This window comes from Salvelinus fontinalis, chromosome 41, assembly GCF_029448725.1.
Source record: "Salvelinus fontinalis isolate EN_2023a chromosome 41, ASM2944872v1, whole genome shotgun sequence".
Classification (NCBI taxonomy): Eukaryota; Metazoa; Chordata; class Actinopteri; order Salmoniformes; family Salmonidae; genus Salvelinus; species Salvelinus fontinalis.
The window spans coordinates 9,418,708-9,443,506 of record NC_074705.1 but is presented as its reverse complement, the minus strand read 5'-3'; the positions used below and the strand labels follow the sequence as shown (position 1 = coordinate 9,443,506).

General features: G+C 43.4%; 2 protein-coding genes across 8 annotated transcripts in view; both read right to left on the bottom strand.

The window, feature by feature from the left end:
- The window catches only part of LOC129840643 (mitogen-activated protein kinase kinase kinase kinase 4-like), a 55,751-nt gene extending 43,767 nt beyond the window's left edge, over positions 1-11,984 (bottom strand). For 4 of the 7 annotated variants that reach the window (XM_055908659.1, XM_055908660.1, XM_055908658.1 and 1 more), the window contains exons 1-2: positions 11,451-11,983; positions 11,026-11,091 (exon numbers count right to left, since the gene is read on the bottom strand). In XM_055908659.1, the coding sequence (XP_055764634.1) occupies positions 11,026-11,091; positions 11,451-11,507 (123 nt within the window). In that variant the 5' untranslated portion in view covers positions 11,508-11,983. Of the gene's footprint in view, positions 1-11,025; positions 11,092-11,450 lie in introns of all 7 variants that reach the window. The other 3 variants (XM_055908656.1, XM_055908657.1, XM_055908663.1) reach the window with 2 other exon arrangements.
- Positions 11,985-12,571: 587 nt separating this feature from the next.
- Positions 12,572-20,507, bottom strand: LOC129840663 (LON peptidase N-terminal domain and RING finger protein 2-like). The gene is made up of 10 exons (XM_055908701.1): positions 19,506-20,507; positions 18,007-18,125; positions 17,766-17,903; positions 17,311-17,635; positions 17,019-17,124; positions 16,808-16,922; positions 16,552-16,673; positions 16,252-16,410; positions 15,379-15,691; positions 12,572-15,107 (listed from the first exon to the last, which is right to left on the bottom strand). The coding sequence occupies exons 1-10, from the start codon at positions 20,203-20,205 to the stop codon at positions 14,913-14,915; spliced, it is 2,292 nt and encodes a 763-aa protein (XP_055764676.1). The 5' UTR covers positions 20,206-20,507; the 3' UTR covers positions 12,572-14,912.
- Positions 20,508-24,799: the final 4,292 nt, after the last annotated feature.

Below are 24,799 nucleotides of genomic sequence, written 5' to 3'. Positions count from 1 at the left end.
GGCTATTTGAGGCATGTTGAGCAGGACTAGGCACTCTGCAGTAAAATTAAACAATAAGAGCTGCCCTAAACAATGGTTTACAAGGCATATTGACAGAGAGAGGCATAAAGCAATCACAGGTGTTGATTGGGAGAGCTAAGACAGCAACGGGTAAACAGCCCTGCCTGGCCTACTCCCTCCACTACCCACACGGCAGCCTGGGTAAAGATGGCCAAGTGGTACAGAGAGGAGAGATGGGGAAGAGGAGGAGGAAAAGACAGGGAGGGGCAGAGACTGGGGATGTCTAGACGATTAGGAGGCAGACCGGTGTGCATGCGTCAGTGTTGCATCATCCGTCACTGTCGGCAGTTCTCCTTTGTTTAGCACATCTACATCCTTTAAATGGCAGGGTTTCCCAAACTCGGTCATGCCCCCCACCCCCCACCCGGGTGCACCTTTTGGTTTTTGCCCCAGCACTACACAGCTGATTCAAAAAACAAACTCATCATCAAGCTTTGATTATTTCAATCAGCTGTGTAGTGCTAGGGCAAAAACCAAAACATGCAGCAGGGAGGGCCCCAGGACCGAGTTTGTGAAACCTTGCTCTATGGTGAAGTCATGATGTCATGTGTTTAAGTCCTGGGAAGCATTCTCACATAGTCTGCCTTTCATTTGTGGAAAATGAAGCAGTGTAAAATTAATCTTCAACCTTAATATTAAAGACAGCTTAAAGTGAGGAAATTGAAATCCCAACAAGTTTGATGCCATTTTAGGACAGACGAAATGTTTAACTTCTTGAGAATACAGGGGGTGCTGTTTTCGCATTAGCATAATTTCCTCTACAGATTAAACTGCCTCTTATTCAATTATTGCTCTTACTATATGCATATAATTAATACCATTGGATAGAAAACAATCTATAGTTTCTAAAACCGTTTCAATTTTGTCTCTGAGTGAAACAGAAGTCATTTGACAGCACTTTCCCTGACCAAGAAGAATGCAAGATGTGTATGCTCGCTTCAACGCTCTGCCTATATATGGTCACGCCACCTATGACCCGAAACACACTTCATTCGTCTTCCTCTGTGTCAAGAGGACGTCAGAGGAGAATTTTTTTGTTTATCTTGTACTGACGTGAAATAAGACCTATTTCTTTGGCGTGACCGACAACTTCCGGTTCTCTGAATCGCGCGATTTGGAGGTGCGATTGTCTACTGTTTTGCTGCCGTTACGGATGAAAACTATCTCCGTCTCGAAGTTTGTTTGATACATGTGACCATATCATCTTAATGTATGTTTTTTCAATATAGTTTAATCAGATTATTTGAATTTTTTCGGGAGTTTTGCCGTGTTCCGTTCTGTGAGTTTTTTTTACTTTGGACAGAACCGTGCCAGTCGACCAGTACCTACGCTAAATGAAGAGGGAAAGTTGCCATTATGAATGGATTGAACGACTCATCAGGACTAAGGACACCTTGATCAACATTCTGATGAAAGATCAGCAATAGTAAGACCCAATTTACGATGTTATTTCATATATCTGTCGTGCATGTGAACTGGTCGGGGGCGCCCAGCTGGTTCTGGCTGGCGTGGCTATGCTAATTTAGCGCTACATTTTGTTTTCGCTATAAAACATTTAATAAATCTGAAATATTGTTTGGATTCACCAGATGTTGGGCTTTCAATATCTGTACGCTATGTATTTTTTCTTAAATGTTTTAAGACAAGTAATTAGTTATATGACGTTGGTCTCTGTAATTGTTCTGGCTGCGTCGGCACTATTTCAGATTGCAGCTGCAATGTAGAACTGTGATTTATACCTGAAAAATGCACATTTTTCAAAAAAAAACTATGCTATACCATAAATATGTTATCAGACTGTCATCTTATGAAGTTGTTTCTTGGTTAGTGGCTATATATTTTTTATTTAGTCGAATTAGTGATAGCTACTGACGCAGGAAAAAACTGCTGGAGTAAAAAAATTGTGTTTAGCTAATAGATTTACATAGTGTCTTCCCTGTAAAACATTATAAAAATCTGAAATGGTGGCTTTATTCACAGGATCTGTATCTTTCATTAGGTGTCTTGGACTTGTGATTTAATGATATTTAGATGCTACTATTTAATTGTGACGCTATGCTAGCGATGCTAATCAGTGTGGGGGGGGTGGGGGGTGCTCCCGGACCCGGGGTAGGTGCTCGGTAGAGGTTAAGCAAAGCCAGTATGAAGGCTATAGCCCATATACAATATGGAAGCTAGTCCAGTATGGGTCCAATTCAGCATTACTGCCACAAGAGGAATTGATGCTGCTCATGACCTATGACCTTTCCTCTGTACCTGCGGGTGGGGGGGGGGGGGGGTTTACATCACGGCGACATGGCACCATGTCAAACAGAGTGTTGGAACCAGTGACCCTTCAGTGTGCACCTTACAATCACAGAACTGGGCCAAGCTATTTAGAGCTGCAGCAGACCTCTCACCCTGTGTCCACACAAACCTGCTAAGTCCTTCCCCTGGCAAAGCAGACATGGGCGAGGGAGCGAAAGAGTGGGGGAGAGACTGGTAGGGGGATGATTTGAAGTTATGAGCAAGCAGGAGAAGTAAAATGGTTTACCCACAGGTAAAATGAGAGAAGGGGGCAAGAGAAGAGAGAGAGCGGGAAAGAAAGCAATGGAGTGCAAAAGAGTGAGGTCACAGGAGCTGCCTGCACCATGGGACTGTGGGTATATTCTCCCAGCATCCCTGTAGAGTGGCCTGACATGGACTGCAGAGTAGAAGCCAGTGGGTGGTGAGGGAAGAGAAAGAGGCATGATGCATGATGTTTAAGAGAGGTTGGCACGTCCCAGGGATCAGAGTGCCAGGTCACCAACGGCCCTGCAGGCCTGACAGACAGAGTGGCTGGCTAACTAGGTCTATATATGGCCATTCTGTACAGCCCAGTAGAGGGAATCCTCCCACCACATACCACGCAAAGGCAGAACTTAATGAATTCTTCAGGTTTTGTTTTTATCGCTATCATTCTCTTCTCAGACGCACCGGAGGGCTCTCCATCCCATCTCTGAGTGCCAGCTGGTCTGAAGCCAAAGCGATCAAACCGATCTGAGAATCCCATTGTGGAGTTAGTCAGTGCAGGAAGAGGCTTTCAGCCTACCATCACAGTGGGACTGGGAGGTCAATGCCTGTATAGTAGTAGTCGAAATGATTAATAAAATGTACGGTGGTAATATGAAAACACTACAAATCCAACAACTAACTGTATTGAGACGTAGGACCACTACATACAGTCTGGATCAACCATACAAAGCTGTGCACATCTGAGACCAGCATGGATACTGACGACCGTCTCCTTAATGGCTAGGGGAGCACCATGAAGACAGCGGATGCTGAAGATGGGGTTGGCTGGGGAGGAAGAACCACTGCCACTTTGTGGGTATTGAGAAGAGGACTGAGTTCCCACAAACACTACGTCAACGACGTTCAGGGAGATTGTAGTGCTGCAGCAAGCCATTACCACCAAGCATGACCTTAGCCTCCCTCTTATTTCAATGCTTTTACTGGGACTAGTACCAGGGTTTATCATAAGCAATTCATTATGAAATATTGAGAGCCAGAAGGAGGGGGGACGCTGGCAGTAAGATTTGGTATACAATAATGTGATTGGGGGAAATAGCCTAAGCCATTGCATCCACAACTACAGGATCAGCCATTTTGAAAAGTTAAGTGTAACATTATAGCGGCACAACATTGCCCATTTTGAGAAGCGGCCTCTTGTAAAAATGTTAGTGAGTACCAGTATCTAATAGCTTTCATTCCAGTGCAAGGTGAGGATTAGGGCTGTTAATGGTCAAGTGCTGTTGAAACTACATTTTACTGGTCTTGCTTATCCGTCTATTGTTTCATTTGCATAATTTTGTGGAATTAAATTAGTGTGTGTGTATTTTCGTTATACATCATGCATCTTATTTATCACATGCGCACAGCATACAAAGCCTAGTTTGAGGAGCGGAATAGCCCATCACCTGTCCGACAGAGAGAACCTCAAAAAGCTGGTACTGAACTGTAACGTGTGGTTTTAGAAGCCCAGTCATTGCGCAACAAATTATTCTAAATGCAATCGCGCGCCATTTTTTGTTGTTGAGATGGACACTATTAAAAATGAGCTGCTATTTTTATTTCTCAATCTCAACTCGTAATTCAAGCTCGTTTGCCATTCGAGTGCATAGGCTATAGTCATCGGTAGGCAGGCTATCAATGAGTCACCAACCACCATGCAACGTGAGCTTCAGGCAGTATAATTGTTTGAAACGAGAGGATGACCGATTAAATCGGCATGGCCGATTAATTAGGGTCGATTTCAAGTTTTCATAACAATCGGTAATCGGCCTTTTTGGACGCCGATTACATTGCAATCCACGAGGAGACTGCGTGGCAGGCTGACCACCTGTTACACAAGTGCAGCGTCAAAAGGAGCCAAAGTAAGTTGCTAGCTAGCATTAAACTTATCTTATAAAAAACAATCAAACATAAGTCACTAGTTAACTACACATGGTTGATGATATGACTAGTTTAACTAGCTTGTCCAGCGTTGCATATATTCAATGCGGTGCCTGTTAATTTATCATTGAATCACAGACTACTTCGCCAAACGGGTGATGATTTAACAAAAGCACATCCGCGGGATAATAGCACATACGTTGCACAAATGTACCTAACCATAAACATCGATGCCTGTCTTAAAATCAATACACAAGTATATTTTTTTACGCCTGCAGATTTAGTTAAAATAAATGCATGTTGGCAGGCAATATTAACTAGTGAAATTGTGTCACTTCTCGTGTTCAGTGCAAGCAGAGTCAGGGTATACGCAACAGTTTGAGCCGCCTGGCTCGTAGTAAACTGTGTTTCTTCCTAACAAAGACCGTAATTACTTTGCCTGAATTTTACATAATTATGACATGACATTGAAGGTTGTGCAATGTAACAGCAATATTTAGAGACTTAAGGTTGCCACCCATTTGACAAAATACGGAATGGTTGCGCATTTCACTGAAAGAATAAACGTTTTGTTTTTCGAAATGATAATTTACGGATTTGACCATATTAAATCACCTAAGGCTCGTATTTCTGTGTGTTATTATATTATAATTAAGTCTATGATTTGATATTTGATAGAGCAGTCTGACTGAGCGGTGGTAGGCAGCAGCAGGCTTGTAAGCATTCATTCAAACAGCACTTTCCTGCGTTTGCCAGCAGCTCTTCGCAATGCTTGAAGCACAGCGCTATTTATGACTTCAAGCCTATCAACTCCCGAGTTTAGAATGGCAATACGAAAGTGCCTATAAGAACATCCAATAGTCAAAGGTATACGAAATACAAATGATAGAGAGATAAATAGTCGACGCGTCATAATTCAAATAACTACAACCTAAAACTTCTTAACTGGGAATATTGAAGAAGAGGGAATATTGAACCACCAGCTTTCATATGTTCTCATGTTCTGAGAAAGGAACTTAAACCGTAGTTTTTTTTTTTTTTTAACAAGGCACATATTGCACTTTTATATTCTCCAACAGTTTTTGCATTATTTAAACCAAATAGAACATGTTTCATTATTTATTGGAGACTACATTGATTTTATGTAATATATTAAGTTAAAATAAAAGGGCTCATTGTTCATTCAGTACTGTTGTAATTGTCATTATTACAAATATATATTTTAAAAACCGTCCAATTAATCGGTCGACCTCTACTTAAAACCTACATTTTACTTCAAATAATAATAATAGAGGCATGATTTCTCTTGCTTCAATGTAGCCTAGCGAAATTTCAAACAAAATTGGAGGCACCTGTTTTTTTTGTTTTTTTTTGAAAGACTTCATGCCATTAACCATAATTTGGCTACTGTTCTATTGGTCTTCATGTCAACTTTTTTTGTCCAGACGCCAAAGGCACAATTGTAGTTATATTAGCATCCCATCCTAGTGGTTGCTATTAGATTCCCCATATTTCTAAGGGAGTTATCACACAGTTTTGAGCGATAGTTTGAATCAGTATTTGTTCCATTTGGTCCGGCTGGTTTCACGTTGCCAAATGAACAGAAATGTATATATATATTTTTTTTTTACCACTTCTCCATGCAAGTCATACGTTTATTGGACAAATATACTCAGGTTAAATCAATTTATGAGTATCGTGACGCATCACTTGTGTGTCCAAATCTTCATATTACTTTCGTTTTGGTATCCCAACAACATGCGGGAGAAAACAGTGTAATGGTCGCTCTGCTACCTGAATAGTCTATATTCAGCAGCCTAGCCTACTATGTATGCATACAAGGAACGGACATTTTTCATTCTTCACAATACTTGAAGCACAGCGCTGTTTATGACTTCAAGCCTATCAACTCCCGAGTTTAGAATGGCAATACGAACGTGCCTATAAGAACATCCAATAGTCAAAGGTATATGAAATACAATGCTATTGTTGCATGGAAACATGCAACAATAGCAAGCCCATCGTCTCGCAGTCAAAAAGCTATTGCCTATTATTGAACATGCAATTCCTGTAATGAAGCAGCTATAAATCGTAATTTTCCATCTTTTGCCAAAATGTAATTGGCGGGAAAACAGTTCTAAACAGCTCACCTAATGCGAGCGGTTCCATATGCGAGAGATGAACGTCTGTTAGAAACTAAGGGGGGGTTCACACCAAATTGGTTAGGTGCGGTTTTTCCAAACTGGTTCGTTTACTCAGTTTGGTTCGTTTGGACCTGTGTGAACTCTATTGGTACTAAACAACGCACGGTGGTTCGCTCTAAAAGGGTGGTTTTAGTCTGTTTCAATTAGTACGGTGGTGTGGTTCGCTGCAGGTGAGAACGCAGTCCAGACCAAACGCAGAAAAAGAACCAGAGTCACGCATTATTGGTTGTTTGACATCATAACTTGACATCTCTGAAACATTGTGAGTAGCAGGTTAGGGGAGACGAGGGCTACACCGGGGATCTAGGCTGCGTTGGCCACGTCTTTTTACGTTTTTTATTTTATACATTTGTTGACTGGTTAATGAGGGTGGGTTAGTCGGCAGCAAGTATTACCGAAATTTGCATCCCTGGTGAGCATATAAAATTGTCATCTTCCCTTGACTGTCACACCCACACATTGAGAGTTTCAAGTCTTATCTGAGGTCATTCAACTGGTTGGCCAAGTCAATCTAAACCCGAGCTACCACTGAGCTTAACAGTAAGGTCTAAACCTGGCACTAGCCCCAGACAACAATCACTGCCACCTTGCCCCTGCTGCTGTAACTGGCTGCAGGCATTTGAATCCAGAAGAGCCACATCGTGCAGCACGGGGCTGTGATATGGCATTTCAGTTCTTAGAGTGCCTGCAACCCGCTTCTGTCAAAAGCTCCAAATGAAAAGGTCACCCATTCAGTGGAGGTACTGTATGTCATCTGGGCTAGCTGCATCAAACAGACTGTGGCGACTGGTTCCGAGACAGTGTCACGAAAACATACCTCCATAACAAAAAGTTTGAAAACGAAAATAACAAAGAGAAGGAAAGGGGACATATGAGTTAGACTCAAAAAAAAAAGTATGCATTTCAAAACTGTAACTCAATGCAAGAAATTGTCCTGGGCCTTCTGAATAGAAGAAATAGACTGTGCTTGATTGTCTTATTGTGAGAGGTTTGAATGGGTGAAAAACTGCTTTGCAAAGAAGAAGAAAAGCCTCACAGAAAGAGATAGAAAGTTATATTTCCAGAACAGAGCTAGTAGATTATTCAGCATTTGAGACCCGACTAATAAACACATCCTTTCTGTGGGTCTGGTGGTGGTTCCCAAAGAAAGCCAGACACATGGAGACAAAACCAGCTTTGTAATGAAGCTGCCTGGCCATGCAGGCTCTGTCTGGGGCCTAGGACAGCTGCTCTTCCTCCACCAGTTCCAGCTAGCTCCCCTTATTCAGACCACACGTCTAACTGATAGGTTAACCTAACCGTGTTACTGCACTGACCCATCATTGGTGTCAGGCAGCTGATGAGGTAGGGGGAAATAAGTACATATACACACACAAAAGTATGTGGACACCCCTTCAAATTAGTGGATTTGGCCATTTCAGCCACACCAGTTCCTGACAGGTGTATAAAATCAAGCACACGGCCATGCGATCTCCATAGACAAACATTGGCAGTAGAATGACCTTACTACAGAGAACAGTGACTTTCAACGGGGCACCGTCATAGGATGCCACCTTTCCAACAAGTCAGTTCGTCAAATATCTGCCCTGCTAGAGCTGCCCCGGTCAACTGTAAATGCTGTTATTGTGAAGTGGATATGTCAAAACGCAACAACGGCTTAGCCGCAAAGTGGTAGGCCACACAATCTCAGAACGGGACCGCCTAGTGCTGAAGTGCGTAAAAACTGTCGGCCCTCAGTTGCAACACTCACTACCGTGTTCCAAATTGCCCCCGGAAGCAACGTCAGCACAAGAACTGTTCGTCAGGAGCATCATGAAATGGGTTTCCATGGCCAAGCAGCCACACACAAGCCTAAGATAACCATGTGCAATGGTGCAGGCTGGAGTGGTGTAAAGCTTGCCTCCATTGGACTCCGGAGCAGTGCAAACAATCTCTGGAGTGATGAATCACGCTTCACCATCTGGCAGTCCGGACAAATCTGGGTTTGGCGGATGCCAGGAGAACGCTATCTGCCCCAATGCAGTGCCAACTGTAAAGTTTGGTGGAAGAGGAAAAACTGTCTGGGGGTGTTTTTCATGGTTCGGTTAGGCCCTTTAGTTCCAGTGAAGGGAAATCTTAACACTACAGCATACAATGCCATTCTAGACAATGATGTGCTTCCAACTTTGTGGCACCAGTTTGGGGGAGGCCCTTTCCTGTCTCAGCATGACAATGTCTCCATGCACAAAGCGAGGTCCATACAGAAATGGTCTGTTGATCGTGTGGAAGAAATTGACTGGCCTTGCCAGAGCCCTGACCTCAACCCCACCGAACACCTTTGTGATGAATTGGAATGCCGACTGCAAGCCAGGCCTACTCGCCCAACATCAGTGCCCGACATCACTAATGTTCTTGTTGGTGAATGATTGCAAGTCCCCGCAGCAATGTTCCAACATCTAGTGGAAAGCCTTCCCAGAAGAGTGGAGGCAGTTCTAGCAGCAAAAGGGGGACCAACTCCATATTAATGCCCATGATTTTGCAATTAGATGTTCAACGAGCAGGTGTCCACATACTTTTGGTCATGTAGTGTACATAACTGGGCTACATATTAGCCTAGTTTATAACGTGCAATTCACAGTACAGTCTCACTAGAGGAAGGGGAATAATTGATTGAAACAAACTGCCTTTTTTTGGCATGACAATTATGTAGGTTAGAGGTTAGCATTCAGTAAACCTCTGACATCCAATGGCTTTGGGACTGTCCGTTGTGAAAATGTACAGCAAACCAGAGCATGTAGACCTAACGGTCTGCAGAATAACATATGAGGACGTATGAATCAGAAAACTACAACCCCCGGGTTCTCCATCTTTCAAATCAGCACAGACGAGTTGGCTTTGCTTGGAATCATTAGACCAAGGATGTCCTCCATTTTGCGTTACTAAACAGGCACATACACAGCCAGCCGGGGCCCTCTTGCAGGACGTCCATTCTATTCCATGCAGTGTGGTAATGGCTGATGCTCTGCCTGACTATAAATGGTGAAAGATAGCATATAATAGCTCATAATAGGAGCCTTTGATGTAAACGTTTTAATGCACCAATTCCAATAAACTCTGTAGTCTATCATTTGGTGAAATTTATAAAGAGCAGTAAAGAGAATGAAAGTGAGTGACAAAAGCCTAAAAGTAAATCATTCTCTCCACATAGGCCCATGAAGCCATCTGTTCATGGAAGGAAGACGTTTGCTAGCAAGTTTTCCATTACCAACGGGGTCACATGACCAAAAGAAAACAGCATTGGTCTTTAAAGCCCTCTGTTCCACGGGGCTGGATCAGCTGAATGGTTCTGCTTTTACCTTTACATCCAGACTACCACTGTTGATTCTCCTCAGGAGTCCAGACTACCCTGTTCCTGAGAACTAAGAGAAAAGACACAGGCAGGAGGGACACCGCAGCCCCTGTGAACCACCCCGCTCAGACTTTCCAGTTGTTTTCAAGCTGCTCTGCACAGTGTTGCAAGCCTGACTGTTTGAAAGAAGGGGTTAAACACAGACCAGACCTTCCACTGAACAGGAGGGTACAGGGAAGAGAGGCAGGTCACCAATAGTGGGTCAGACTCATCCTCAAAATCCGAGAGAAGGAACCCACTAAATTCTCCAAAAAGGTCAATTTCAACAATTACTTTAAACAGTCACCGTGATCATTTTCACAGAGAAACATGACACCAAGAAACAGATGGTTGAGAGATGGGAAAAAGCCTGCTGTGTAACACATGATATTTTACTTAACCAAATTGTCTATGAAGCCAGTCCTAGTCTGGATCAGCAGGCAGCAGTAGTCTATTCCCTTTCCCCCTCTCTCCACAGCAGGATGTGATGTAGGACATGTGCTGCACTTTAAAAACACTCATTGCAACGCAGGTCTGCAAACCCAGTTGCCATTTACTTCTAAACCCATCTATAATATCCATGGAAAATAAGATCCCCCCCCCCCCCCCCAAATTTAAAAACAACTGAGCGTACAGGCCTAGCCTGGGTAGAAGATGAGAAACAGAGGAGCTTGGGCTAATGGAGTGGTGTGGTGCAAGCTACCTTCCATATTTCACCAAAGATGTTTTTACAAGCAATAATACACAGAGGGACATCTGCATCTTTACCAATCCAACCAGGGATTATAGGGGTGCAAAGACAGAAACGTCCTGATGAGACATCTTGACATGAATCTAAGCATGAACACAGGCATGAAATCTGGATAATTTCGATGATCAATGCCAAAACTGCATCAATGTAACGTTAGCTACCTAGTGTCAGAAATCAGTATAGAAGATTAGGCCACAGATGAATTAAATAATATATATATTGGAACAAACCTTGTATACTTGTCCATAGGTGCCATTTCCGACCACTTCCACCAATTCAAAAATCCCTGCTGGATCCTGAAACGAGTCAAAATATAAAAAAATTACCCAGCCATAATAACATTTTTTAAAATGCTTTTGAATAATTGTTGCAAAGATGTGACCTAGATTAACGCAGCTGTTGCGCTCTGGTCTCTACAACATGCCAAAAGCATTTCGAACAAAGGAAAGCCAGGCAGCACGACAGCTTTCTCTCGATCCGAATAATAAATAAATAAGCCTCCCAGAAATGGTAACCCCGTAAAATGTATCCATATTTTATTGGGTAAAACTGTTTGCTTTGTTTTTATATAACGTTAACTCACTGTTGTGAAGTAGATTACATATGGGGGTAGCCTAATCTTTAAGTAAAAGACACTGCCCTTTCCACCACTCACCCGCAATGAAGCCAGGTCTATTTCGACCAGACTTTTAGCCGGAGAGTCGTTCGCCATCTTTTAAATATAAACCGATCCTTCCTTCGCGTTGTGGAATCTTTGATGTGGTATCATTTGCGGTGCCTCCTTGTTAAAAAAAATAACCCCTCGAGTATTCCTCTTTGTGGTCCGCTACTGTTGTCGAGGACACTAGGCTACTCCATGTTGAGGTGGCAGCTCGGCCCTTCGCTCGCTCAACTCCCAGTTCTGCTCCTCCTCACTCCCTGGCTTGTGAGAACCGCACAAACACAGGAAGCCGGTTGGGAATCAGAGGGGCAGGGCCTTGATGCAATAACCGGGGAGTGGTTGATTATTCAGTCAAGAAATAGAGATACAAAGCTATTTCTCTTCTTATCTGTCTCATCTAGTCAACGGCCCCTCAAAAATAACAATAACAACTTTTTTCATGTGAAACGAAGGATGTCTGTAAAGAATAGGTGCGAGAGAAAAGGCGAGGCAGGCCTCTATCGCACAGAATCATGGACATGCGCACGTGAGCCATCGGTGTCAATATTCGTAATCATGGGTGTGGCAAGGGAACAATCGAACGAGCCTGAGCGGAGTGTGCACTGAAACGTCATTATTTGCCATGTACTACCGCATTAGGTTACCTTCAATGAGAGGCGTTCATACTTTGTCGTTTGAGCGCCATGTGCTGTCCCCCATAATAAATAGTCTATATTTAGTTATTAGGACATTTACAGCGGACACACTGCTGTGTACTTTATTGGGTGAGTCTCGACCCCTCATGCTAAAGCAGTACTTCAGGGTGATATTTCCCCTACCTGCTTCCTTTTCTCACTTCCCTTTTTCGTCATTACTGTGTGCAGCTGATCCTGTCTCAGTCGGTGGGCATCTGGCCAAAGCCCCCCTGATGTTAGCCTCATATTCAGACACCTTTCTATAGTTGCCCCGTGCTTCATAACATCAGCGTGGTAACTCACACTGTTCTTTCCTACTATAGATCATGTGATCTGTGTGTATTCTATACAAAATGGCAAGCAACAATGTTCCTTGTGAAGGAGCTGGCCTTACCCCATGCACACCAAGGAGTTAAAATAATAACTGGACAGATAAAATGGTCAGAATTCAATAAATATTTATTAGGCTACAAAACAGATGGTTCAAGAGACCATGCTAATTGACACAACAAAAACCTTTCCTGCAGAGCATACAACACGTCTACCTCCGCAAAGCATTATTTTCACTGTTCAAACAGACCCCCTTTCAAGACACAAGCCAATTAAGGTCAGGTTTGGCCACTTAGTAGGCGTGGCCAACACACTCAAATTGACGAGTCAACTGAGTGTTGAGGATGAAGTCTATAGTAAATGTATAACTACATGGAATGGTTTGAATAATAAACATTTTGGGCCAAATTAACACACAAGTAACAAAATCATACATTTAAAAGGTATTAGTTAAGATTAATTGAATGCAATAAATTGCAATTTTCGGTGAGCAATTTCTGCAAATGTGTCTGGGACACAGGTTGGTGGCACCTTAACTGAGGAGGACAGGCTCATGGTAATGGCTGGCAAGGAATCAGTGGAACAGTATCAAATACCTCAAACATATGGTTTGAAGCCATTCCATTTGTGCCCTTCCAGCCATTATTATGAGCTGTCCTCCCCTCAGCAGCCTCCACTGGTCTGGGAGAATGAAGGCGTGTGTTTATCAAGAGGGTTTGGCTAATGAATCAATTGGGGGAGAATCCAGATCATTCCAACACAGTGATGACAGAGCACGGAGGTGACTGTCTACAAATGTGTCGTTTCCGCTTCTGACTTCGTAGTAACCCAAATTACTCACCTGACTGCATCTCCTAGATCTGACTGTGTGTGAGAGATACGCTAAGTCACAGAAGATTTTAATGTGGTGCACACCCGTCCTTACAATTTGCAAAATGGCATATTTTGTGACTTTGCCCAGGCCTCTTGACAACCTCTGTGGGGGGAAAGAGACCTACTGTGTGATTCTGGAATTGACTCATGTAAATAACTATGAAGGTGAGTGTCTATACATGCCTCACAACAGCACAGTGGAAAGAAACACCACTTGGCCTCATTGTTACAGCACGTCAAACTCATTCCAGAGTGCCGAGTGTCTGCAGCTTTTCGCTCCACCCTTGTACTTGATTGGTGAATTAAGGTCACTAATTAGTAAGGAGCTCCCCTCACCTGGTTGTCTAGGTCTTAATTGAAAGGGAAAAAAACAAAAATAATCTGCTGTCACTTGGCCCTCTGTGGAATGAGTTTGACACCCCTGCTGTACAGCATCCAATGATGAACATCACCTTATTAAGGGACTTCAACCCGGGACAAAGATACTGTTTTTAAAACCAACTTCAGCTCCTGTGACCAGTCTGGCTAGACCAGGAGAATACAGCAGTGTTGCTGGGAAAACAACGGAGAGGCTGAAAACATTACTTCCGATGTGCATCTGGGGAATTGAGCAAGTTTATTGGTTAATTAATCAAGATGGTTGACTAGCTATGAAGCCACGAGTTAGGCTTACTATATTTAAATCGAGCTTTGATTAATTTAACTAAACTAAAACTAGGCTGTTGAATGACAGGGGTGATGTCCTACTGTCCATTGTTTTTATGACAGAGAGGATCTGTCCACCACAAAAGAGCACCTGTTCAAATGTCGGGTTGTCTGCATCGATCCTCTTAGCTCACACATTGCCACCCTGTGGATCTTTGGTGCTACTACAATGTGTTGTGCTGCTATTTTTCTCTTGCATCAAGCGCTCCCTGCTGCCATGATTACCAATATACACTAGAACATATTGTTTCAGTAATGGATGGTGTGCATTATTCTATTAATTATGTCCCATAGAAAAATGCAAAATTTCTGTACATAAATTGGATTCACATGGCGAATAGTAGAAAAAAACATATTTCAGAAATAATTTAAGGCCTCATTTGTACACAGGTCAACAATAAAACAAGATAAACCTAATGTACCACACATAAACATGACAAAACTGGACTTAAAGGAATTTACCCAAAGATATGTGCGCAAACCTGACACCCATTTATGTGTTTTGGTTGGGTAGGGCTAGTCCATCGACCCTTTTTGTAGGACTCAATTAGAAACCCATTCCTGAGATCATGAACAACACTGGTAAATCATTCCCACTGTTGAAACTATCTGGGGCTAGAGCTTCTGCGGAAAATTGAGTTTCTCCCTTCTTCTCCAGGGGCCAGTTTTCAAAAAATTATATATCTGGTTTTGTCTATCGGATAGGATTAAATGCATAGAAATATAATTAATAGAACAGAAAAATAACTGACTTCAACAGGTACTCTGTTCTATTCATATGCACTTAATCCTAGCCAATAGGCGAAATCCAGATTGTCAAAAGTTATCTAACTGGGACCAGATGATTCTAAACTGATCACCTCCAGGGGGGCCACTACAGTGATGATGCTGCTGCTGAAGATGGTCGCCGTGGTGGCGGGTGTTTGCGTGTGACGAGGCTGAGCACCCGGCGGGTGGTGCTGAGGCGCTCTCGGAGGGTGGTCATGGCCAGGATGCTTAGCTGGGCTCTCTTCTCCAGGGGCAGTACAGCCAGCAGCCACCAACACCATGCAGGACCACTGGCACTCCCCTGAGAACACAGAGGCAGTGTGTGGTAGGGTTAGAGAAGACAGGACACAGAGAATTATCCCATATCACAACCAACAGTGTCTACTGCCAAGATGCCACTGTTTATTAGTTTAATCAGATTTTATGAAGGTGAATTCTTAGATGAACAGATACAGGGATTTAGATTTAGCTGGGTGGATCTACATGGTCAGAGTTTTTCCTGACCAGGCAACGAAACCAGGAAAAACTCAGAACCCTAGTTCTACTGTACGTATCTGCTGACTGTTTCTTACCTGTATGTCACAGTCTTTTTCGGGCAGCTGTCCAAAGTGGCAGACGATCTGGTTCTTCATGTTGTCTTTGAGGGAGATGAACCAGGTGCTGGCCTGCTCGTACACACAGTCATGCAGCTTCTGCAGCTCCACGAGCTCCTCTCCATCCACCTTCTGGTCCTCCAGGTGCTCTATCTTGGCTGTGTTGTAGCCGTCACGGTGGCCGTGGCTCAGCACTCTGAAGCGGGACACTCCGACCGTGTCAACCACCGAGCGCCCGTCTGGTTGGAACTTCACGTCTTTCACCTCCAACATGCAGCCGTAGTCTGCGAAGCTGTGGCCAGGGAAACGCAGGGTATACAGATGTAGGATCTTATTGTGAGAGTTTGCTACGGCAGAAAAATAATTCTGCAGCAACTGGAAATGGGAATTATTATGTGGATTATAATTCATGGACATTTTTGTAGGGGTTGATAAAGTTTTTCGTTAGGGCAAATCAAGTCGAATTTACAAACTACAGAAGCCTTTTTAAAACTCAAAATACACTACAAGTTTGCATTTTCAGCTGTGCAGGGAAATTCTCTGCAACAAAAGAGTGATCAAATTAAGATCCTACATCTGTATTAGCCATTTGCTCACATGAATCTGTTGGAGTGAAAGTGTGAGGGATAGGCTCGTGTAGTGGAGGTAGTTCACAGAGCTACCCCTGTGTGGATGAGTAACTATGCCGGAAACCTGTTAGCACTCAGATAAAATGTCTAGGGTAGGCTTTAGTTCAGTGGGCTAACATGGTCTTGAATTGAGTCGCAAACACAGGTTTGCTACCCTTTTGGTTAAACTAGTGTCAAAGTGTTTTGATGGCTGTGTGGGCACAGGTGTAAAACCTCCATTCACCCTTTGATGTCGTCAGCGATGCACATTCCAAACTGCTTGGTTCCCGTCTCCATAGAACGTCGGATCATCAGCCTATAACACGGCTCGAAGACTTGCAGGGGGCAGGGGATTGTGGGAAATGCCATGGTGCAGATGAAGATGGGCACTTCCCGGGTCAAGCTGCAGAGAGAACAAAACGTGGGTTAAACCACTAAATATGATATTCTGCCCAAATAATATTGTATCATAATGATGGATTCTAAAACATTGTCAGACATTTTGTTTTGAGAAGGGGCTGAAATGTAATGAGGCCTGACTCACTTTGACAGCTCTGCCATTTCTTCCTGGTGCACCTTGCTCCTCTCAGCCAGCTCCTCAGACAGGTAGCGCTGCAGCACCTCCTCCATCAGCAGGGTCTTATGGTACCCTCTAGTGGCCAGGTACTGCAATTACAACAGGTTCAATTAGATAACAAGGGGAATTTGGGTCATAACTCATTTTTACCTCATGTTGTCTTTCAGTAATTGGTATTCATTTCCAATAGTAGTGAAGCCAGGTCTGTGTGGTGACTATTTACCTCTGTAATGTTCTCTTTACACAGGGGGCAGTTGGGGTTGTGGTCAAGACAGCGCTCAAGACACTTCATGCAGAAGGTGTGTCCACAGGGGGTGGTGACTGGCTCGTAGAACAGCCTGGAGAAAACGCATGGGGGGGGGGGGGGCAGGTTTTAATAACTGCGTAGTGACAACTGGACCTACAAACAGGGTGTGTGTGTGTGTTTGACTTACCTCATACAAACAGAGCAGTCCATGTCAGTGCTAACCAGGAGCTGAGGAGGCACCTCTCTCCTCTCACTGCAACAAGCAGCAGGCATCTGGGATGAGCTTGACTCATCTGAACACAAGACTCAAACAAATACATTTACATTATTGCTGAGGTTTCTATACGTTTTTAATGATTGCATTCACGCAACACTAAGATACTTTGCAAGATTTTTGCTCACTAATATTACTTTAAAAATCAACTTTTTGGCAACAATAAATAATTGCCAATTGGAATGGGAGGGGTTGGATTGGGTACCTTTTCTGGGGAGCTTGTTGGGGGGTGCAGAGCCTTGGGGCTCGTCTGAGAACTTCCTCTTTAGGCCAGGGGGGAGAGGTAAGGCAGCCACGACAGAAGCCAGGGTCTTGGAGTCCTCACATGAGGACTTGGTCTCTCCCCCAGTGTCAGATAAACTTTCTCTACGGCCAATAGGGGTTTGGCTCCATCTACGAGGGGTGGAATGGAGGGAGCCGAGGAGAAGGGAGGCCGGTTTGAGCTGGGAGGCGGGGCCTGTTTGGTGGTGGGGGAGTGATGACGTGGGGAGACCGTCTGTCTTGAACACGGAGAACATCTCACTGAGCATCTACAGGGGGAAAGAGACATAAGACAGTGACTGGCAGTTATCGCAGTCAACCGGGCACACAAGTGGTTGCGTAACTGGTTTGGTGAACTAACTAATTCAATTTAATATAACTTTAATGGTATAGAAACACAGCGGAGTAGCTTAACTTCTGCGTTTCCAGCTTGACTGAGGTCCAGTCTGGCTTCAAAGCCAGACAGTAGAAGTATTCTTGCAGGGCCTCTTCATTATAACCGGCTTTGTTCAGAGCCAGGGCCTTCACGTAGTGAGCCTGAGAACACAAAACCCAAGAAACACAGCATCTTCAGGTTAACTCACACAAAAACATTTGGGTAAATGTGTTAATGTCAGGAGACAGTTGCGTGTTTCCTTACCTTGGGAGAGAGGGGCGTCAGTCGACACATGGCGTCTCCATCCTGTACGGCCTGTCTGAAATTGCTCATCTCCATGTGTAGCTCTGCCCGTCGGCCCAGCAGCCTACACATAGAAGGGGCTGTGAGGAGAGAACATGATACAAACATTAGTTAAGAGTCAGATTCAGCTTAAGTTATTCACATATCTCCAGCATCCTCCGTTGCTCGTGTTCAGTACCTTAAAACCAGTATAAAACCAGGCTGTATGGGTTTGAAGACAGTTAATTATTAGTTTGTCATTGATATGTCATTACTTAACAGCCTTACCTGTATTCATAACCCTTTTACAACCCCCCTGAGAGGGTAATGTGTTACCTAAATATTCAACCTATAAACAGTTACGCAAATGATGACAAGCTGTATGTAGGGCAGAATATTATTTCATAAGATCCAGGTCATATGTAACTAGTTCTGGGCTAGGTCATGAGTTGAAGCAGTTCCACCATTCCTGCCCTCAGAACTTTGCATACCTCTATCCTATTACCTTGCGCGCTGAGGCCTACATTACTGATGGGTAGAGATTAGAGGAGGAGTGTCACTTCCAGACGCCCTGTCATTAAATGCTGTGTGTGGGTCAAGACAAAAATGTCTGCCTGTGTCTAACACCACAAAGCACTTGTCTATGAAATGCCTGACTTATTTGGAAAGCCTACCATATGAAATGTCTGACTTATTTGGAAAGCCTACCATAGCTACCTATGCATAAAATAATAAAGTAGAAGCTACCTTCTGCCTACTCTGATCCCTAGACTAGAGTTCTCTCAAACTCCACAGGCATTTCTCTACAAACCAGGTCAGCCCAAATCATGATTCTTCTGGCTGTGCTATTATGACAAAAGTGCATGACTTTACTTACACATCTCATGCCTTAGCTGAACTTGTCATCATGGTGTGATGATGCTGATATATCCCAACCTCTATCCGGTATAGTTTGTGTTATGAACATGGCACATGTGGTAATGCACTTGTCCCATAACCACTGTTTCCCCTCACCCAATCGCTACACTTGTGGCAGTGATAGGATTATCGCTGCAGACTGGGGCTGTTCCCCTTCAATCAGTGATGTCAATAACATGGCTATGACCTTATGGGTTGACATAACCTACTACAAACCGATGCACTTCACAGAAGTGGCTTACAGGCTTTTATTTCAATGTGCACAGAAAGACCATAAGAATAGAATGATAATGCAATGTTAAAGGGACAATCTTCCGTTTTTTTGGACTTAAAATGTATGTTAAGTACCCATTGATTCTTAGAATATAACTTAAAATGGCTCATGACCTTTGTTCAACAGTTATCTATCAGAACCCAAAATGTTAGCTTTTTTAACTGCAATTTTAGTTCTACGAATTGGAGTGGTTACATTTCTCCAGCCCCATTCCTCAGCGTTTTACTAAAAGTGTCGCTGTGTCTCAACTGCGGATTTCCCCTTTAAATACGTTTTTATTTTACTCTACCTTTTTCAAGAGCGTTGTTGTATTTTTCAAGGGCGTTGATAAAGCCAAGTTCGTTCCACAATCTATCCCCTTCAAGCCAGCATCTTCTTGCTTCACTCTCTGCGCAAAACCATTTACCCAACAGGCCACTGAGTACTATATTCACTTTAAAACAGATTGGTTTTAATTCTCTACTTGTTTCGTTCAGTTTGTAACGACATAATTCACATTCTTTGATACCGTCATCCTCAATGCATGGTTTGCAGAATGTATGGCCGCATTCCAAAGTTGTTGGCTCGATTAACAAGCACTTGCAAAGCCGACATGAGAACAGGTCCAACGAACGCTCATCCTCTGAAACACCATCGGAGTCTGTGCATTCTTTAAGGCATTCTTTTACGCGCAAAGTGTGCACAATACAGTCAACGAGAGACCCTAGTTCGTTTGGTCGTAACCTGTCCAAATTGGCAGCGGTGCAGTATGATTCCAGAGCGTCCGCTATCCGCCCTGCCCGGCTGAGCGCGTCCGCTTTCAGGAGGCAGAGGCTCCGGTCCGGGTGTCGGAGGTCCGCCAGCTGGGAGCTGTAGATCTCAGCAAGGAGGTTGAAGTCCCCAGCACGGAAGGCTTCCCGTGCAACTGACAGCATTTCTGGACACAACCCCGCAGCAGCAGTACTGTCGTGGATAAAATAATCCAAGTGGTTTTCAAAACGAACATCCATATTAGTGACGTCTATACCATCTATGTGTAAAAAAAACAATTAAAATAAAATGAATGAATTGGTCGATAAAGACAGACCGAGAATTGACTTCGTCCAATCACTGGTTGTTTTTTTATGTAACCTGCTACACGGAAAGTTTGTATAACCTCCCGAATTAGGATACACGCGATTGGAGAGAAATTCTAAATGCATATTGGGCTTCAAATTAATCAACGCATAATGAATAAATAAACACCCATAAACCGTCAACCTAATTTTACTGTGACCTAGGTGAATGCGCTGCGTTTGGTAATGGCACGTGACTTCAAGGGAGAGACCCCATTGGTGTGTTGTTGTTTTTTTTCGTGTGTTATATGGTTCGTTTTGTAACGGACAGGAGGTTGTGTAAGTGAACATTAATGATGAATGGAAAAGGTCCGTTTCTTGGAGATTATGACATGGATACATATAACTAGGATAATGTTCCTTATTTCTAGAGTCGAGGCGTATAATGCAAAGGGTCTATATTTGTCCAAAGTAGCTAACAAAACCTTGATCAAGATGATTTTTAAAAAATTATGTAAGCATTTTTTACATTTTTTTTTTTTTTAACATGCACAAGAAATAGTGGGTCACTGAAAGATTATAGACTAAACATAATGGTTATTTATTTATGAGACGTCATTATTCATGAAAAAATACATTTTGCTATTGATAGGCTAATGACAGTTACTGCGTTTGTCAAACTTAACTCAAATCAAATGTTATTGGTCACATGCACATATTTAGCATATGTTATTGCGGTTGCAGCGAAATGCTTGTGTTCCTAGCTCCAACAGTGCAGCAGTATCCAACAATTCACAGAAATCTAAAAGTAAAAGAACGGAATTAAAAAATATATAGATATTAGGGCAAGCAATGTCGGAGTGGCATTGACTAAAATAAAGTAGAACACAGTATATAAATATGAAACGAGTAAAACAGTATGTCAACATTATTCAAGTGACGTTCCATTATTAGTGACCAGTGAGTCCATGTCTATGTACAAGGTGCAGGGTTGAGTAACCGGGTGGTAGCCGGCTAGTTAAAGGGTAGCCGGCTAGTTAAAGGGTAATCTATGTTAGAACACTAGTGTCTATATATTGGAGGCTGTTATGTTATTTCTTGTTTTCATTAAACTTTTATTCATACTAGTTATTCTCAAAAAAATAGATATATTTAAGATAAGGATTACTTTATTGGTCCATTTACTTTATGAGCAACTGCGATTTTTTGTTGTTGTATATCCCATTCTCCCCGGAAGACATACACATACTTTTTTCCACTCTATCTTGCATTGACTATGCGCGCACACACACTAGACTCTACCCACACACAAAACGCACGTACACTGACATCCCAACACACACACACAGCACGCGCATACATGCATACTGACGCCACACACCCATTAACACTCACCACATACGCTGCTGCTACTGTCTATTATCTATCCTGTTGCCTAGTCACTTTACCCCTACCTATATGTACATAGCTACCTCAATTACCTCGTACCCCTACACATCGACTCGGTACTGGTACTCCCTGTATATAGCCATGTTACTTTTACTCGTTATTGTTATTCACTGTGTATTTCTTCCTCATGTCACTATTTCTATATATAGGTATGTTCTATCTGTATCTTAACTCTGCATTTCTAGAAAAGGACTCGCCCAATACGGAAGTGGACAGATGACTTGCCGAGTTAAATAAAGGTTAAATTAAAATAATTAAATGACGCGGCTACTACGCTACAAGACTGTTCTGCTAGCACAGACTGGAATATGTTCAGGGATTCAAGTTAAATGAAAGGTTAAATACATGTTTGTTTTTTTCATCCAATGGCATTGAGGAGTTCTTGACATTTTCCGGATTGAATGACCTTCATGTCTTAAAGTAATGATGGACTGTCGTTTCTCTGCGTATTTGAGCTGTTCTTGCCATAATATGGACTTGTCTTTTACCAAATAGGACTATCTTCTGTATACCACGCCTACCTCGCCACAACACATCTACTATTCTACAATGTAGGAAATAGTAAAAATAAGGAAAAACCCTGGAATGAGTAGGTGTGTCTATACTTTTGACTGGTACTGTAGGTCCTGGATGTCAGGAAGCCTGGCCCCAGTGATATACTGGGCCGTAGACACTACCCTCTGTGGCGTCTTAAGGTCAGATGCCGAGCAGTTGCCATACCAGGTGGTGATGTAACTGGTCAGGATGCTCTCGATGGTGCACCTGTAGAACTTTGAGGATCTGGGGGCCCATGCCAAATCTTTTCAGTCTCCTGAGGGGGAAAAGGTGTTGTCGTTCCCCTTTTCACAACTGTCTTGGTGTGTTTGGACCATGATAATTTGTTGGTGATGTGGACACCAAGGAACTTTAAACTCTCTACCCGTTCACTTCAGCCCTGTCGATGTTAATGGGGCCTGTTCGGTCCTCCTTTTCCTGTAGTCCACAATCAGCTCCTTCTGTCTTGATCACATTGAGGGAGAGGTTGTTGTCCTGGCACCACACTGCCAGGTCTCTGACCTCCTCCCTGTAGGCTGTCTCATCGTTGTCAGTGATCAGGCCTACCACTGTTGTGTCGTCAGCAAACTTAATGGTGTTGGAGTCATGCTTGGCCACACAGTCGTGGGTGAACAGAGAGTACAGGAGGGGACTAAGGATCAGCGTGGCAGATGTTGTTACCTAACCTTACCACCTGGGGGGCGGCCCGTCAGGAAGTCCAGGATCCAGTTGCAGAGGGAGGTGTTTAGTCCCAGGGTCCTTAGCTTAGTGATGAGCTTTGTGGGCACTATGGTGTTGAATGCTGAGCTGTAGTCAATGAAAAGCATTCTCGCATAGGCAATCCTTTTGTCCATGTAAGAAAGGGCAGTGTGGAGTGCGATTGAGATTGTGTCATCTGTGGAATGGTTACCGCCCTGTAGCACTCACGTCGGTTCGGTATGCGAATTGGAGTGGGTCTAGGGTTTCCGGCATGATGGTGTCTATGTGAGCCATGACCAGCCTTTCAAAGCACTTCATGGCTACCGACGTGAGTGCTACAGGGCGGTAACCATTTAGGCAGGTTACCTTCGCTTTCTTGGGCACAGGGACTATGGTGGTCTGTTTGAAACATGTAGGTATTAAAGACTTGGTCAGGGAGAGGTTGAAAATGTCAGTGAAGACACTTGCCAGTTGGTCCAAGCATGCTTTGAGTACGTCTTGGTAATCCATCTGGCCCCACGGCTTTGTGAATGTTGACCTGTATAAAGGTCTTGCTCACATCAGCTATAGAGTGTGATCACACAGTCATACAGAACAGCTGGTGCTCTCATGCATGCTTCAGTGTTGCTTGCCTCGAAGCGAGCATAAAAGGCATTCCGTCTGGTAGGCTCACGTCACTGTGCAGCTCGCGGCTGGGTTTCCCTTTGTAGTCCGTAATAGTTTTCAAGCCCTGCCACATCCGACGAGCATCAGAGCCAGTGTAATAGGATTCAATCTTTGTCCTATATTGATGCTTTGCCTGTTTGATGGTTCGTCTGAGGGCATAGCGGGATTTCTTATAAGTGGACGGATTAGTGTCCCGCTCCTTGAAAGCGTCAGCTCTAGCCTTTAGCTTAGTGCGAATGTTGCATGTAATCCATGGCTTCTGGTTGGGAAATGTACGTACGGTCACTGTGGGTACGACGTCGTTGATGCACTTATTGATGAAGCCGGTGACTGAGGTGGTATACTCCTCAATGCCATTGGATGATTTTTTTTTTAATTTATTGAACCTTTATTTAAATTTAATCCCTGAACATATTCCAGTCTATGCTAGCAAAACAGTCCTGTAGCGTAGCATCCGCGTCATTTTAATTATTTTTTATTTAACTAGGCAAGTCATCTGCCCACTTCCATATAGCGCGAGTCACTGGTACTTCCTGCTTTAGTTTTTGCTATGAGCAGGAATCAGGAGGATATTATTATGGTCAGATTTTCCAAATGGAGGGCGAGAGAAAACGTTGCATATGACATGCGGTAAAACTGATTTAAATTTGCCTGCATTATAGTCCCCAGCCACTAGGAGTGCCGCTACTGGATGAGCATTTTCTTTTTCGCTTATGGCCTTATACAGCTCGTTGAGTGCAGTCTTAGTGCCAGCATCGGTTTGTGGTGGTAAATAGATGGCTAAGAATAATATAGATGGTCTACAGCTTATCATGAGGTATTCTACCTCAGGCGAGCAATACTTTGAGACTTAATTTATATTACACAAAGCACAACAGCAGTTATTGACAAATAGACACACACCCCCGCCCCTCGTCTTACAAGACGTAGCTCCTCTGTCCGGTCGATGCACGGTGAAGCCAGCCAGGTCTATATTATCTGTGTCGTCGTTCAGCCACGTCTCGGTGAAACGTAAGTTATTACAGTTTTTAATGTCACGTTGGTAGGATAGCCTTAATCGTAGATCGTCCAGTTTGTTTTCCGATGATTGCACGTTGGCCAATAATACAGAGGGTAGTGGTGGTATACCTACTCGCCGGCAAATTCTTACAAGGCAATCCGCCCTCCTCCCCCCTTTTCTGTTTTTTTCTTCACGCTGATG

Excerpts from the sequence above, each read along its gene's own strand:
- LOC129840663 (XM_055908701.1), bottom strand. The coding sequence starts at position 20,205 with ATGGATGTTCGTTTTGAAAACCACTTGGATTATTTTATCCACGACAGT. Across the intron at positions 16,923-17,018 it reads GACTGCTCTGTTTGTATGAG|GCTGTTCTACGAGCCAGTCA; the intron begins GTAAGTCAAACA and ends CGTTTTCTCCAG. Across the intron at positions 15,692-16,251 it reads ATCGCTGACGACATCAAAGG|CTTCGCAGACTACGGCTGCA; the intron begins GTGAATGGAGGT and ends CCCTGGCCACAG.